The 15,326-nt window shown below is 42.0% G+C and overlaps 1 protein-coding gene across 2 annotated transcripts in view; it reads left to right on the top strand.

The window, feature by feature from the left end:
• The first annotated feature begins 6,716 nt into the window (after positions 1 to 6,716).
• The window catches only part of tnn (tenascin N), a 33,214-nt gene continuing 24,604 nt past the window's right edge, over positions 6,717 to 15,326 (top strand). The window contains exons 1-4 of one of the 2 annotated variants that reach the window (XM_062405197.1): positions 6,717 to 6,932; positions 11,827 to 12,015; positions 12,567 to 12,767; positions 12,947 to 13,321. In XM_062405197.1, the coding sequence (XP_062261181.1) occupies positions 11,829 to 12,015; positions 12,567 to 12,767; positions 12,947 to 13,321 (763 nt within the window). In that variant the 5' untranslated portion in view covers positions 6,717 to 6,932; positions 11,827 to 11,828. The remainder of the gene's footprint in view (positions 6,933 to 11,826; positions 12,016 to 12,566; positions 12,768 to 12,946; positions 13,322 to 15,326) is intronic. The other variant, XM_062405198.1, reaches the window with a different exon arrangement.

A 15,326-nucleotide genomic window follows, 5' to 3' on the forward strand; every position in this document is an offset into this window, starting at 1 on the left:
ATTCTGGAGAGGACGGCAGCACATGTCACAGTGTTTAAAAGCGCTCTAATAAATCACTGACAAAGCAAACCTTTCATACTGGATCTTTTTAGATGGTGGAAAACTCATAGAGCAGCGTGAGTATATTTAAACACTGTATAAGTGCACCGAGGAGAAACTGGAACAGCTAAATGACTTTCCACCTCTTTAGAACTAAATATACAGAATAAATGCACTTAATCTTAGCTCCACCATAATTATATATTCTTTTATGAGTTCAGAAAGAGCCTCTATGTTTCAGATTGTCTTTTACAAGTGTTCTTCTGCAACAACAATATTTTGTATATCTCAAGAAGCAGTCTGCAAGGGATTCTTCAGGTGTCAGGCTCTGAATCAGCAGTCTCTAATAATTGTGTTGCCTTCACTGACACGTCAGCATGGGAACTCGCTCTCCTCTCAGTGGTCAGTGTCCATTTGAAGCAGATACAGCTCATTAAGCACAAGGCCACGACCTGAAAGACTCAGAGGTTCCTGCTTTCCAGACCATAGGAATGTCTCGTAGTCTCCCAGGAGATACAGAGAAAAGGAGAAAGCGGCAGGGAGATAACTGTCAAGTTATGGGATGTATATGAATAGGTCCAGTCACACATTTTGGAGCTATGGATTGTGCAAAAAACAAGCTTATGATAATTTACAAAGGAAATCCTCTGTTTATCTAACAGTGCAGGATTGACAAACTGTCTAATTTAATGAACAGAATAATTAGCTTGGCTCTTTGTTGATGACGAGTTTTGGCAACCATTACAGGCATGAATACCAGCACATGACAAACAAAGATTATATTTATATTATTCATAATTACAAAGTTAGCAGATTACACTGTGGATATGAACTGACATACTAAAATCAAATCCAAAATATTAGATTCCTGACCTTTTCTGAGTTTGTGATGTTTCCAGAAACTGCCTGATGTACAAGATATCCTCATCAATAACTGTAAACAATTTGTTCACACCACCTGCTTTATTATTGTCCCTGCAAATACATTTCCGTCCTAATATTATCAGTCACAATATGATGATATCATTTTGGGTCCCCATTTCACAAGGATATAAAGGAATATATGTAAAAGCCAAAACTGTTAGCCCCTTTATTTTATGCCTAGGTTTTAATGTCATTGTCAAGGAGAAGAACAGAGACACTTTGAGACGATGAGACCTGAATTTAAATGAGCACAATCATTCAAAGGGTCGAGAAGAAGAAAAAGAGACAGGGAGAAAAAAGAGAGGGAGGGAGAGACGGACACATCTGTGATTCTGCTTAGCTGGCGAGACCACCAACGCTTTAGGTTGTGTAGTCCGCAAGCTCTGAAAACAAACCTTTCTTGACCCAAAACAATCAAGTGAAGGGTAACTCCTGGTGGCGTCTTACAAAGCTGAAATAATTTCCTTCATGTCAGCGTGTGGGGAAGTGTAGATTCATGTGACCTTCCACTTTTTCTCCCGTGTTTCCAGGCAGGAGATTGTTCATTTCAAACTCAGTATGAAAGAATTAGACCATGCTCCGTGTGTTATTTGTCACCAGCTCCGTAACCACGTGCCTCTGTTTGCCATTGGCGACCTGAAGGTCCCGGCCTGTCAGTCAGAAGCTGTGTCTTTACTATGTGTTTAGTGTTGGCTGAAATAACATATCTCACATAGACACAACCAATGCATCAAGAATGAATGTAAGTGCATTGATTTTCAGCTTGCAGTGTTGTATAGTTATTTCTCTATTTTTCTTGTGGAAATCTAGTCCCTCTGTTTATTTTTATGATGGAAGTTTTCACCGTGCAATCTATTCCATGACTTTTTATCCCATTTTCATTGGAAACGGAGCAGGAGCCACAATTATTCACAGGAAGTGACCATGATCTTTATCAGCTTGATCCTTTCTCTCTCTTTCTCTCTGCCAAAGAGCTTAAAGAGATATTTCACCAAAAATTAAAATGCACTCATCATCTATTTACCACAATGCCGATGGAGGGGTGAAAAATGATTGAAATGTTTTCATTTTTGGTTAAACTATCCCTTTAACTGCTTTTTCGTCAGATTTTTTGTCTTTTTGTTGCTTAGTTTGCAGAATTATGCAAGAACTACTGAGCTGATCAGCATGACATTTTTTAAATGTTGGGGCACGACCCCATTCAATTTTGGAGGTGGATCTGGCTGAACGGACAGGTCCAGAAACTTTTTCTTTTTCCACTTCCCTCAGCAAAGCGTGACAGGGTGTTAGCCTCGGCCGAGGTATGCCCTCTCCGAGTGCCCTTCAGGTTTTAAAAATTCACCTTTTTCTTTTTTTCGACTGCAGCCAAAAAAATAATGGCTGCTCTGAGATCAAAAGCCACAAGCACTGCTGGGTTGTGTCAGCTGGCGGAGTGGGGACAGGACCTCCACATGGCCTCTCAGGACAGGATGACCTGAGCCTGCAGGACTGGTATCCACATCAGCCCAGGAGGTTTCTGTTACGACTGTTGACACCAGCTCATCTGTCAGACCGCTAACCGGTCTGTTCCAATTAGCTCATCTGCTAATGTGCTTCAGCGCTCTCCTGTATATGAACACCAAAATGTAAATATTTTCTGAATTGTACTTTGGCTGTTAATAATTTTAAACTCTCAAACTTTTTGGCAGTTCTAATTTGTGATCCGGAGCAAATGTGTCCCGAGAAGCCATGTACCGCGCTCATGACGTCACAGGTTTGAGTCCAGACCACAGCTGTTGTTAGTCCGTACCATGTGCTGTTCTACAAACATCAGCCATATAAATATTGATCTTTAAAAACAATCTGACAGTTGTGTGTGTCGACCGCTCACAGTGGTTGAGGAACAGTAACAGATAATCACGATGCACCGAGCTGAAGTGACACAGCTTAAAGTTCACCATCATGTACAGTACGTAGGTGGTATGTATACATGTTTGTTTGAATGAGTGCAGTGTGGTACAGGCATCAAAAACAGCTGAACACACAACAAGAGTCTTGAGAGGAGCCCGTTCAACCAAACCTCCATATGGCTTTAGTTTGTCTGAGGCTTGATCTGCCCTCTGTCTTCTTATCTGATCCAGTTTACAACCAAAGTCACACAAGTTCAGTTTACACTGATCAAAACCCCCCAAAAAAACAACCTCCAAGACATCTGACGACTGTTAACATGCAGATTGTGGCATCGAACCCGGCTTTCGCTCCGGCTTCCGCTGATCGGATCTTGTCATTTCCCCATAAACAATTACAAAACATTTTCGTCCCCATGTCTGCATGTTAAGACCGGAATGGGGGAAAAAAACGAGTGTGCTGTGTGAATGCATCCCGATAACCCCCGGACGAGCTAAGTCAGTCTTCAAACGTATTTCATGCGTTAGATACCCTCTGGTGCTGTTTGGATCTGACTGTCGCTTCTCATTTTTCACGCGGCCCCTCACGGTGAAGCTCCTCCCCTTCAGATCAGATCCTCAATCAACGGTTTCCAGATCTGCAAAGGAAACAAGCAATCTGTTCCCCTTACCACAGCTTGTCTGTGTGTGATTAAATACCCCATCGGGTTCAAAGGGGAGTTAATGTGCTTTTTGTCTGTTTACCTGAATGGATACGATGAGGGTTCAGGTTTACAAGCAGACAGAGTAGTTATAAATGGCTGATGCTGTCATTCCAATGTGGCCTGGAGAAGGATGGCTTTAGGCAGAATAAAGTGTTTTAGTTATGGTCTACATTTTTCTGCAGACTGTATATATAGAAATACTAGAAACCATTAGTGCAGTCGGCTGTCGGAACTAAATATCTTTCTATACAAATAAATCATATTATATTGGACCGTTTCAGATGGAACTTGAAGAAAACAGAGACGTCACATCTCTGTAAAACCTCAGATGAACCTTTAAGGTCTGCGCCGTATCCTGTTATTTTGAATGTGTAGAGGAGAGGGTTCCTCCAACAATACTTCAGAGACCCTCTCTTTCCCCGGAGAAAGGAAAAGGTAGAACAAATGTGTGTCACATTAAAGTAAAGCAAGATATAAAATTCAACCCGTGGTGAAGAGCTCTGTTACATGTGTTGCTGACGAGGGGCACGTTTCCCAGTGGGGGCTTGAAACCACTCATGAAGTGACAAGCTTGAAACATTTTCCCACTGAAGCACAATGAATGTCATCACCTCCCACAACATGACCTCATCTTGGTCTTTTCTGTGTTTGTTAAGAATGATCCACATGTTTGTTCAAATAGGGGAGGAGGGATGAATGGATGGAGAGACACAAAAAAGAAATTAAACAATTACAGGAACTAATTTATTATAAAAGTTGAGACAATAGTAGGAAGAGGAGGGATGGAAGGAATGATGGAACCAAACCACGGAGCATCATGATCCGAGACGCTTTTTTCTCGCTGTTCATTCAGAGTTGTTTCACCTACTTGATTCCCAGTGTCAGTCACTTAAAGCTGATCCTCTAGAAAGACTCTCAGTTGAGTGTACACCTCCACCAAGGCTCAACATTCCCTTTAAATCCAATCAAGACAACGTTTCCCTGAAAGTCTCTGGTGCAGGGCTGTTTATGAGCACGCAAATACCTGAGGCAGTTTCTCCTGACAGCACCCTGAGTAATATGGCTAGTAAATGTTAGAGTGAGGGCTACTGGAATACAGCAGAACAATGTCTGGAAAATACACTTTGAGCAAGTGGGTTTGTTTGTTACGTTTTCATCGTGCAATGGAAGCAAACTGAAGAAAACAAAAAGAAATCAAAGCTGTGCCAAAGACCGACCTGGACAATCTACTGAAGTGTTCTGCACATGTGTAAGCCAAACTCTGGAATATGACTGGAACAAATTCTCTAAATCCCTTCTGTAGTTTCCTTCTTTCCTTTAGTTTAAGAATGGGCATTAGCAGATTTGGTCGAAATCTCTTGTGTTGGAATAAACAGCATCACAAGATTTGCAGATTAGTGGAAGACAGCCACCCAGGCTGTGGTATTCTCACACTCCTGCCGTCTGGCAGACGTTTCCGGAGCATCCGAGCACGGACTACCAGACTCAAAAACAGCTTTTTCCCTTCTTCTGAACAAACAACACTGACCCTCTGAGCAGTTACCATGTACATTCTTCTCCCCCACTCATACAGATACACTTACTTCACATATATTCATATTATTTAATTTAATATTCCCCACTCCTTCACTCTGTAAACTGCTGCTTCATTTGACTATGTTATATGTTGTATGTTATATGTTATATAGTATGTCATTATATATAGTATGTAATATAGTATGTTAGTATGTTATTTTTTGTAAAGTCGTCTACTGCGAAGATGTTGCCTGCCAGGTCACAAGAATTTCACTGCTCCGTTGACGCTGTCATTGGTGCATGTGACAATAAACTTTGATTTGATTTGATTTGATTTGACATTATGGAGCATCCGGTGATTCACTCATCTCTCTTGTTCTTCCAAGCAGCTCTTTGCTTCCAGAGGCAGAGCAGACAGTTCTAAACATTGACAGATATTATCTTTCCAGAGTTATTGTACCTGGAAGTGACACTACATGGCAAACTGGCTCTAAGAACACAAAGAGATAGAAAACACACACGGTTCAGGTGTCAATCCCTTCATCAGATATAAAAACTCAACACTGTCCAACATGTAGCAGAGGACATTTAAAAGTACAAACATCCCCCCGTGCAGCCTCATCTCCAGTGTCACTTGAACGACCCCACTGTCGTGTGTGTTCCCACAGACATCTGAAACCTTACTTATATATTTAGAGACAAAGAGGCGCTGTCAGCGTTATGTTTGCCAACCTTGACACCAGGGGGTCTTTGGGTAATAATGGTCCTGGTGGTCTGGGTTGACTTCTGCTTCCTGCCACTGTTTGTATTCATGGACTTTGTTGCCTGCATTTCTTCAAACCTTCATTTGCAAAACAAAAAACAATTTGGATCTGCATCGACTCACAAACTCAAAAATATCAGTCCTCTAAACATGCCAAACTTTCTTCATCAATATCCATGAAAAAATCAATGAAAATATTATAATGTTGACAATCTGGCAATGCAATAGAAGGTAAAAAAAAACAAAAAAAAACACACAGACAGACAAAAAAAGAACCTTCTCGATAGAGGTATTCAAAAAACTAAAAACAATCAAGTCACCAACTTTGGGTTTCTACGAATCATCCGGCCGACAATAAATCAGGACCCTTGCTGTTATCGTCGTTGCTTTTTAGGACCTATTGCCCCTGACAGTTTATTCCAGGAATTCCCTCAGCTATTTGTTTTTCTCCATGTCAAAAGTGATCTGTCAATTTAATTGAAATTTGTTCTTTGTCCTTTGAGCCTTCCTGTATTATTCTGTGTACTGTTATGACTTTTAAAAAACGCAATCTGTCAAATTTAACCTCTCCCCAGTGCTTCCTGCCTACTCAAGGTTTTTCTTGGCTTCAAACTCGCCCCCTTGATTCCTTCTGCTAAAGAGATATTTCCAGCCTCTCCTGCTTCTGAAACTAAACACACAGACGCAAGACAAAAAAAAAATCAATTATTAAAAATTGTAGCAAGTGTTGAAACAATGAGGAATCAATTGTGTAGTTAAGCTTAGAAAGTGAGTCACTCAGGGGAAAAGTGGTAAACGCTGCTCGTTATCTCTCACATCCTCCCCTCCCTCTCCATTTTCATGCCATCTCTCGAGGAGAGGACGAGAGGAGGGGAGAGGACTCACTCCCAAGCTAAGTGCCCATTGGCCTATAGGCATTTGGAAGAGATTTTTAACAACTGAAGAGGGAGGGGGGAGAGCAAAAGTCAGCGGTAGCAAAGAAGTCTTGGAATCAGCCAGCCTGGCCTGTCAACAGGTGGCAGAGGGAGTTCAGTCCTTCAGAGAGAAGAGAGGAGAGAGGGCAGACAAGAGAGAAGAGAAAGTTGAAGCAAACCCTCAAGGGTAAGGAAACTTATTTTAATCTAAAGAAGTCAATTGTACTCAATTCTCAATTGAACGGTTGAATGTGATAGACCCGTTGCCCCGTGACAGTGTCAGAAGTTTAGTTGTCAGGTTAGATGTATAATTCTAATTTCTGTGCAGTGAATGCATCATTTTTAAATGATCCCAAGGAACCAATTAAGCTTTTTTGCTTCCCTCCTAATCCTTCTTTCTCTCGATTCATCTATTTCCCACTCAGCCATTTATCAGCTTCTCTCCCTCTCTTCGACATCTTTTTCACTTCTCAAGCCAATTCCCTTACACGTCTTTCCTCCCGTCTCTCCTCAACTCCTCATCCCTCACCTCCACCTCTCTTCATTCATCCTCTATCATCCGATGGTCTCTGAGGTTTTAATGAGACTGAAGTTGGACTCCGACACCTGGAGTTTATCATGTTAGTTTGAGTTTGCATGGCAGCACTTTGTCTGTGGTAAAACTGCGGAAGGTCAGATCACTGATACATGTCATGGGGGGGGCGGCTTCGGCTCAGGAGGATGATGTGACAGGAAGATCGGTGGATTGATCCCGAACTGTCCGCTGGGAAGACACTAAACCTCAAATTGGCCCTGATGGCTGTGCCTGACAGTGTGTGAGTGATGTGTGATAGAGAAAGTGCACGGTAGAAATATGTGTGTGAATGTGTGAATGGCAGAAAAACAGCATGAATCCCTTCGAATGGTCATGAGGACACACAAAGCACTCAAATATATGAAGTGCTGTGCTTCGTTTTTAGTGTTTTTCATGTTAAAAACAGCAACGGATTTTAACATGAATATAAAATACATTATTTTATATTTATAGTCAGATGCTCTATGCAATTGCATTGACATTTTGATTAGCTAAATCAATATTTAGAAATGCTCATAAATTAACATTGGACAAGTAATTCCACTAACTTATGTTCTGTAAACCCAGTTCACAACAGCATTACATCAAAGATAAGATTATATGATATTACATTATACTATTATTGTCTGTCAATAAAGGTGCCAGGACACATTTTTCTCTGTGATAATAGCATAAATATTTCTAATAACTATGTGCAGGGGTGATTGATGGTCTCACAGGGATGTCAGTCCGGTATAGATTTACGTTTAATGCTACTGTGCTGGCTCAGGGAATACACAGAAGGCCTCACGAAATGAGCCACAGATGTGGGCCCTCAGCCATGCAAAATGATAGAGAGAGGAAGACAGAGGGAAGGAGAGAGAGAGGATGATGAGGGGGTGTTAAAACCCTTAGTGGGTGGCTTATGAGATTGTAAAAAGTGACTTCTTTCATAAAAAAACTCAAAACTCCAGTTATGGATTTTTTTCTCCATTTACCTCTCAGTGATTGAAACTGACCCCTTGGGCTTATGAAATCCACAAAAAATGATTTTATTATATCTGGAATTATCTGGATCTAGAGCTTATAGGATGTGTGGGTTGTATTATGTTTTCTTTCTTTTTACGGTGGGTCAGGTTTTCATCTGATAGCCCCATTGGGGGCGAGGCGCCTCCGTGGTTCGGATGAAGCCAAGTCCTTATCGAGGTCTCCTTCTGCGCGGCAGCAGGAGGCAGACGGAATCATGAAGATATGAGCTCTGCTGCTCTCAGACGATAATTGCTTTCAGCTTCGTTTTATTCTTAGCTTCCCTGTTCTGTCTGCAAGCTGCCGTGAGGGGGAAAGGAAAAAAAAGAACGGCCACAAACGCTGCGAGTTGGTACCCCGGGCGTAAAGACATGACCTTGCCTCGCCTCTATTTCAACCCTCCCTTCTCTTTCATCCTTGTGCTTGTTGGTTTGCTCCGATGGGATTTGTGCAGAGTTGAAACCTGGCGAAACAGTCAGTCTTTTGTCTGAGGCCTAATGGCTCTCCAGAGAGGAGAGGGCAAATGGGCTCGTCCTCTCCTGCCTCTTCCCCATCTGTATTTCCTGTACAAGGTACTTTCTGCAGCTGTTTGTCTTTGCTCTTGTGGTCTGTCCTTCCTCCCTGGTGCATTCACCCTCTCCAAAGCCCTTAGATTATTAGGAGACTTTTTGAAAACATGCTCCAACACACAAGGATCCCTCCAAAACTGTAAAGAAGCCCTCTGTGAACATTGTCTGTGGATCCAGACACTGTTGTCTCCATGTGGTTAAATTGCAATTGTTACCTTTGCAGGCAGGTCCCTTGTTAGCTGTAAATACAAAGTTTCACACACATATTGTACACACATGTAGACTCCCACACTTCTTTCCCCCTTATAAAAAAGTGAACAAACATTTTACAGGCCCTTTGACATAGCTCTGCTTTCACATAGAGAGTCTTATTGTCAGGAAGGAATTTTGAGCTGTGTTTATGGACATGTTGAATTTAACTTGAGTCGGCTTTGAAGCCCCAGGTTGAAAAGTAATCTGGATGAGCAGAGAGAATCTATCTGTCCGTCCGTCCATCCGTCCGTCTGTCTGTCCATCCGCCCTTCCGTCCGTCGATCTATCTATCTATCTATTTATCTACTTATCTATCTATCTATCTATCTATCTATCTATCTATCTATCTATCTATCTATCTATCTATCTATCTATCTATCTATCTATCTATCTATCTATCTATCTATCTATCTATCAATCCATCTATCTATCTATCTATCATCTACCTATTCATCTATCTATCTATCTATCTATCTATCTATGTATCCATCCATCCATCCAATCCATACATCCATCAATTTCCTATTTCAAATTTCCTCAACACATTCATCCAATGTCCTTCAATCAATCTCTCCAACACTCTTAATTCTGTTTGCCCCATTTTCCTCTTTATTCATTGTTTCCTCTCTCTCTCCCTCTATCACTCCATCTCCACCCTTCTCCACACAGAGACAGACTTACTATTTGTGGCTCTACATGTGGGAGGTCACAGTTCTGTCTCCTCCAACAGAAATAAGAAAAAGCGCCTGAAAATGTCGAGCATCAAATAAAACGTCGACAGGGAGCTATAAACACGCTTGTTAAGCATCTCGCAAGAGCTCAGTTCTGTTCCACACGGCTAAATCATACATCTGTAATGTGACTAACTGCTAGACTGTCACAGATTCACACACACTCTGTCCATCATCCTCTATTCAGTCTCTCTTGCTTACTTCATCCCTCTCACGCTACAGTTTTTCATCTCCAATGCCTTTACTTTCCATCCGTCTTTCTCCATCATTTTCTCATAATGTCTCTTTCATTTTGTCTCTGGTTTGCCTTCCCAAATCTTGGCCATTGATAAAACACCAACTGAAGTATACGGTTCCTTGCCACAGTAAAAAAAAAAGAAGCTATTTCTCTGTGATGTCATAGTTTGGATTTCATGTACAGGGACCAGTAAACCTCAGGCTTTTGACCAGCAGCAATCAAACAGCTAACATAAGCAAACAAGGTCAAGCATATATCGAGTTTGGACCTCTGAGAAACAGGTTATTTTGATGACATGTCCATTTGTCTTCCTTGAAAAGGGCTGAAGCGTTTCGACCAGAGCTGCTTGAGTTACCTCCTGCATAAATCATCAGAGGAAAGATTCATAAGCCAACGTTTATTTGACTGAAAACAAATTGAGTCCAGTTGAATAAGCAGATTTCCACATGAGCCTCTGAAAGAATTCAAGAGGTTGTATATTTATTTTAACAGGATATCTGTTAATCTGATAATGGGTTAATCGTGGTATCCGGAGGATTTGGCAGGTTTAAGGTCAACTGGTTGACAGTTTAATGTTCTGGCCAATGCTCACGCTGTGTCCAGTGGGATTTTAAAGAATCTGTTTCTCTCACCGGAAATTCTTTTGCTTTTACATCTGTTTGACTCCTTAAAATTACACCACGACAAATAGTTTATTCAACTTTTATAGTTCCTGTGTGAAGTCCAGATAAAACATGGAATCAGAGAAAGACTTCTGTGGTTACTATAAGTCTAGTACTAAAGGGTTTGCATTACTGAGTTCCCTATAATAATAATGTATTCTTTAAACAAATCCAGCTAATGTATTCAAACATGAATGCTACAGTATATTCCTATACAGTTTTCCAGTTGCCAGCAGGACCTCCTACACTTTATAACTGATGTTTCAGTCACTCCATTAGAGGTCTTGTGTTTACATGGACCACACAAGCTCAGCAAATTATTATAAGAATGAATCATTATTCACACCAGAAAGTTAAATTCAGACCAAAGTCTTAAACAGCGCAGAGTGAAGGTCGAGAGAGCCATATAACTTTGAAAGCATGTAATTAGGGTTCCTTGAGGAAGCTGCTGCAAGGTTTTAGGTTCAGATGACATCACACACAATGACATCATCATCGGAGACAGGTTTATATGCTTTCTGAAGCCTTGAAACGCCTGAGCGAGCACTATTCATGGTTTAGTGGGAAAAAGGATCTTTGTTAAAGTGATGACTGCTCACTTTCTGCTGCCATACGGTGGAATGAACACACACACACACACACAAACACACATTAAATAAAAACCAGTGTGCTGACTGTAATGTAATTCAGTAATGTAACTAATCCACACAGTATATGTGTCCTCTGGTCTCCATAAAACTCTGAATGGAAAGTACATACGTCTGTCTCGACGCAGAGGCTGATGTACAGTGAGCTGTGATGACAAACATCTTCAGTCCCATATGTCCTACATACATGTAGTTAATGCAAAAGACACCAACTATATAAAGTTCGATGTGCCTCTCTCTCAGAAGTGCAGGAGTTCTGTTTTGTTCCTCTTGATACGATTGAATCAGGTACAAATAAAAGTACTTTAATGAAAGCACTTACCTTTTGGGGGAAATATTGCCTGCTGCACACTGGCTATTACTGTCTGGTTTAACAATGATCTCCTCTTATCTTGTCATCCAGCCATGACCACTAGACTCCTGCGGAGGGCCGTGTGCCTGTGGGCTCTACTCAGCACCGTCTCACACTTCAGCCACGCCGACAACCACGCAGACCCCACAGCCGCAGAGCAGGGAGTCACCTTCAGCCATGTCTATAAAATCGACATGTCAGGGAGCTCCAGCTGTAAACTGGAGAGCCAGGATGAACCAGGTTATTCAAATCAAATTCCAGACTTACTCAGTAGAGGGTCAAACTGTGCCAAGACCCCACAGTCCACTTAAATGAGACGAAATTCTAATATTAAATAGTAGATAAATAAGTGATAAAAGTTATAAAAGCACAGAGTTAAGTTTTCTTTCAAATGCTGAACTAGCTGCTCTGGTATATTTAGTGGCAGTGCTGTCCCTTTAATACACAGTCTCTTCAATATGCCTGATCTTTTTCATTATCTGGAACCATGCATTATTCCCTAGGGAATTGGTGAAAACATAAAAAATCACTCTATCTTGCAACGTTAAATAAAGTGAGGAGAAAAACCTGAATGCACCAAAATAAAACAAGTTCTTCTCTGACCCAAACCTCATTCTTTATCCAGGTTCCCTGGTGATCTGTCCAGTAGTTTTTGCATAATGCTGCAAACAAACAAACTAACGCTGACAACTCCCTTTGTGGAGACACGGAGGAGGGCATTAGTGTTGTACTTGAATTTGTGATATCATGAGTCATCAAGGTATCATTGACGATCTGTCCTATTTTCTCAGGTATGCAGACAGAGACGACTCTGAACGGACAGAACGATATGATCTTCAGACACAACATCAGGCTGCAAACACCCAAGTGTGACTGTGCGGAGTCTGAAAGTTTCAAGTCTCTGTTGTACAGAGTCAACGGGCTTGAAGAAGAAGTCACCTACCTAAAGACCCAGTGTACTCAGGGCTGCTGTGGTACGGGTGGTGCTGTAGGTAAGGCGGGGACCCAGTTCGGAACAGATAGAAAGAAATCTCTTATTGCATGAAATGTGTTTTCTAGTAGTGTGCATATGTGGAAGAATCTAATCAATAAGGGTGAAGAGGTTTGAGAAAATACCATTCTGCCCTATATCTATAACCTAGCACACAGAATGACCTTTCTCTGTCTCAAGGTGGGGACACAAGCTGCAGTGGCCATGGTACCTACCAACACGACACCTGCAGCTGCCTCTGTAACCCGGGATGGGAAGGCCCCGATTGCTCAGTGTCCTCCTGCCCAGATGAGTGTAATGACAATGGCCGATGTGTGGACGGGAAGTGCGTTTGCCACCAGGGCTACACGGGTGACGACTGCAGCCAGCCGACGTGTCCGGGCGATTGCAACGACAAGGGACACTGCGTGGACGGGAAATGTGTGTGTTTCCCGCACTTCAGTGGCGAGGACTGCAGCGTAGCCAAGTGTCCCAATGACTGCAGCGCTAATGGCCGGTGTGTGGACGGCCAGTGCATCTGTGCTGAAGGCTTTTATGGAGAGGACTGTGCATTAGGTGAGCAATTCAACTTCTAATTAATGCAAATACATACAAAATGAGTAATCCACAGATATCAGTTGGTTGCCAGTAGCAGAGCATCCACAGGTCCATGGGATATCCACAGTGTTAGAGGCTTGGTGGATACCATGGACCGTATATAAAAAAGGGGAATACCCACGTGCCTAGTTGAACTACTTTAGAGGTAATGGCTGATTTGCCAGCAAGGTCCATTGTGTCTTTACTTTGCAGTTTACTGACTCTAGGTTTGCATAATTTCATCATGGGACTCAAAATTCTCATTTGACCTTTTTATACAGTGGCCTCTGTGGCTTTGCTGACATTAAGCAATGCATATTGATTGGTTTCTTGTAGAAAACACTGATTCTATAAAAAGCTCTGGGACCATTAAGAAGGAAACAATTATCCCTTCACCTACAGTTCACCCTCTTATTCAGTTCTTTCCCTCATTGTTTGGTTAAAACTTTTGGGACCTCAGTGAAATAGCTGCCATTGCATCTGCTAATCCCCCACCAGCTGTTTAGAATACTGAATATTTCAGGGTCCTTGGCTAACACATCATTTGAACAGCGATCAACTTATCTAATATCCAGTTCTTTTCAAACAAATATACAAATAATTGTATCCACTTTGACTTTGCTGCGTCATAACAACAACACAGCAGCAGTTTATGAGACGCCTGCAACCAAAATACCTTGCACGTTTGCAATATAAAAAAATGGATTTCATAATGTTTCTAACACGAGACGGATGCAAAGCTGCAAAAGCTTAAATAACACAAATGTATCCTCTACCCAGCTGCCGACCATCTCCAGAGTGCTCTTGACCTTTTCCTGTTGTTTTGAACACCCCTGATTTAGACTCCGACTGTGCTCTTTAAGTCGGCAGAGTGCGGAGAACGTTCAGACCCAATGTTCCACACATTTCATGTCTGAAAATGACACAAGAGATTTGGTAGCACTGTAGCTCAGTCAATATTCAGACATTGTAATAACCATTTGTGTTGAGGCTTTCTTCATAACCCCAGCTATCTTTCTTATGCTTTGTGGCTTTTGGCCCTGTTGACCTTTCTAACATTCTGCACAATAATTATATTGAGCAGCAATGGAAACCTTGATGTAGCTCAAACTATAATCTTACAATAAATATAACTGCTAACGAAGAGAAGTAAAGGGTCAGCTTATTGACAAAAGTGTCTCTGAGTGAACCCAAAGTTTTGGCAGTTATCATGAAGACCATATAATGACCCACTTCCGTGGAATTCAAAGCATCCCTCCAACAGTTATTTCAGATCCAGCAGGTGATGGGGCCCTGTGTGTGCGCTGACCCCATGAACACTGGCGGCTTTGGACTTCTGAAAACGTATGACATCGGGTCACATAAAACCCCAGGGAGCACCCATCAGTCTTCTGGGGCTCCGTCGCAAATTTCTGACCCCGCCGAAAAATTGAACTTTCTTGCTGAATGCGTTTCTTGCCAAAACACGCCTGCTGTACTGCCCCGGGAGCAGAGGACAAAATTATATTTTATGGCAATTGAAGGCCAGGAGAGCAGAAAGGCAGCAGTAGCAGCTGCCCGGCACGGAAAGTTGAATTCACACATTGAGACTGTGAAGAACCCGAGGAGTTTTGGCTGTGAGTGAATGACGGATAATTTTGCTCTGTCAACATACTCCCTCTTGGATTACAGCAGTAGCAATTAATCTCCTGCGTATAACAATGTCTGTCTGTACTACCAGACAGAACAACTAACAACCCAGCGTACGCCGAGGGCACGCAACCCAAAGTCGCACATTATTAAAGTTGGCGGTTTGTCAATCAACCAAAAGAAAGTTGACAGCAAACTTCAGGTGCTGGGCGAAAGTTTTAGAAACTTGAAATGGGCATAAATGGTTGAGTCTTATTAGCAGGTCAGCTCTGTCGAAGCCCTCGATGGCGATTCAGTTTCATCAAGCTGTGCTTTGCTCTGCAGAGGCACCGAGAGGGAATAATTACAGACAGAT

The sequence above is a fragment of the Platichthys flesus genome, chromosome 14, assembly GCF_949316205.1.
Source record: "Platichthys flesus chromosome 14, fPlaFle2.1, whole genome shotgun sequence".
Classification (NCBI taxonomy): domain Eukaryota; kingdom Metazoa; phylum Chordata; class Actinopteri; order Pleuronectiformes; family Pleuronectidae; genus Platichthys; species Platichthys flesus.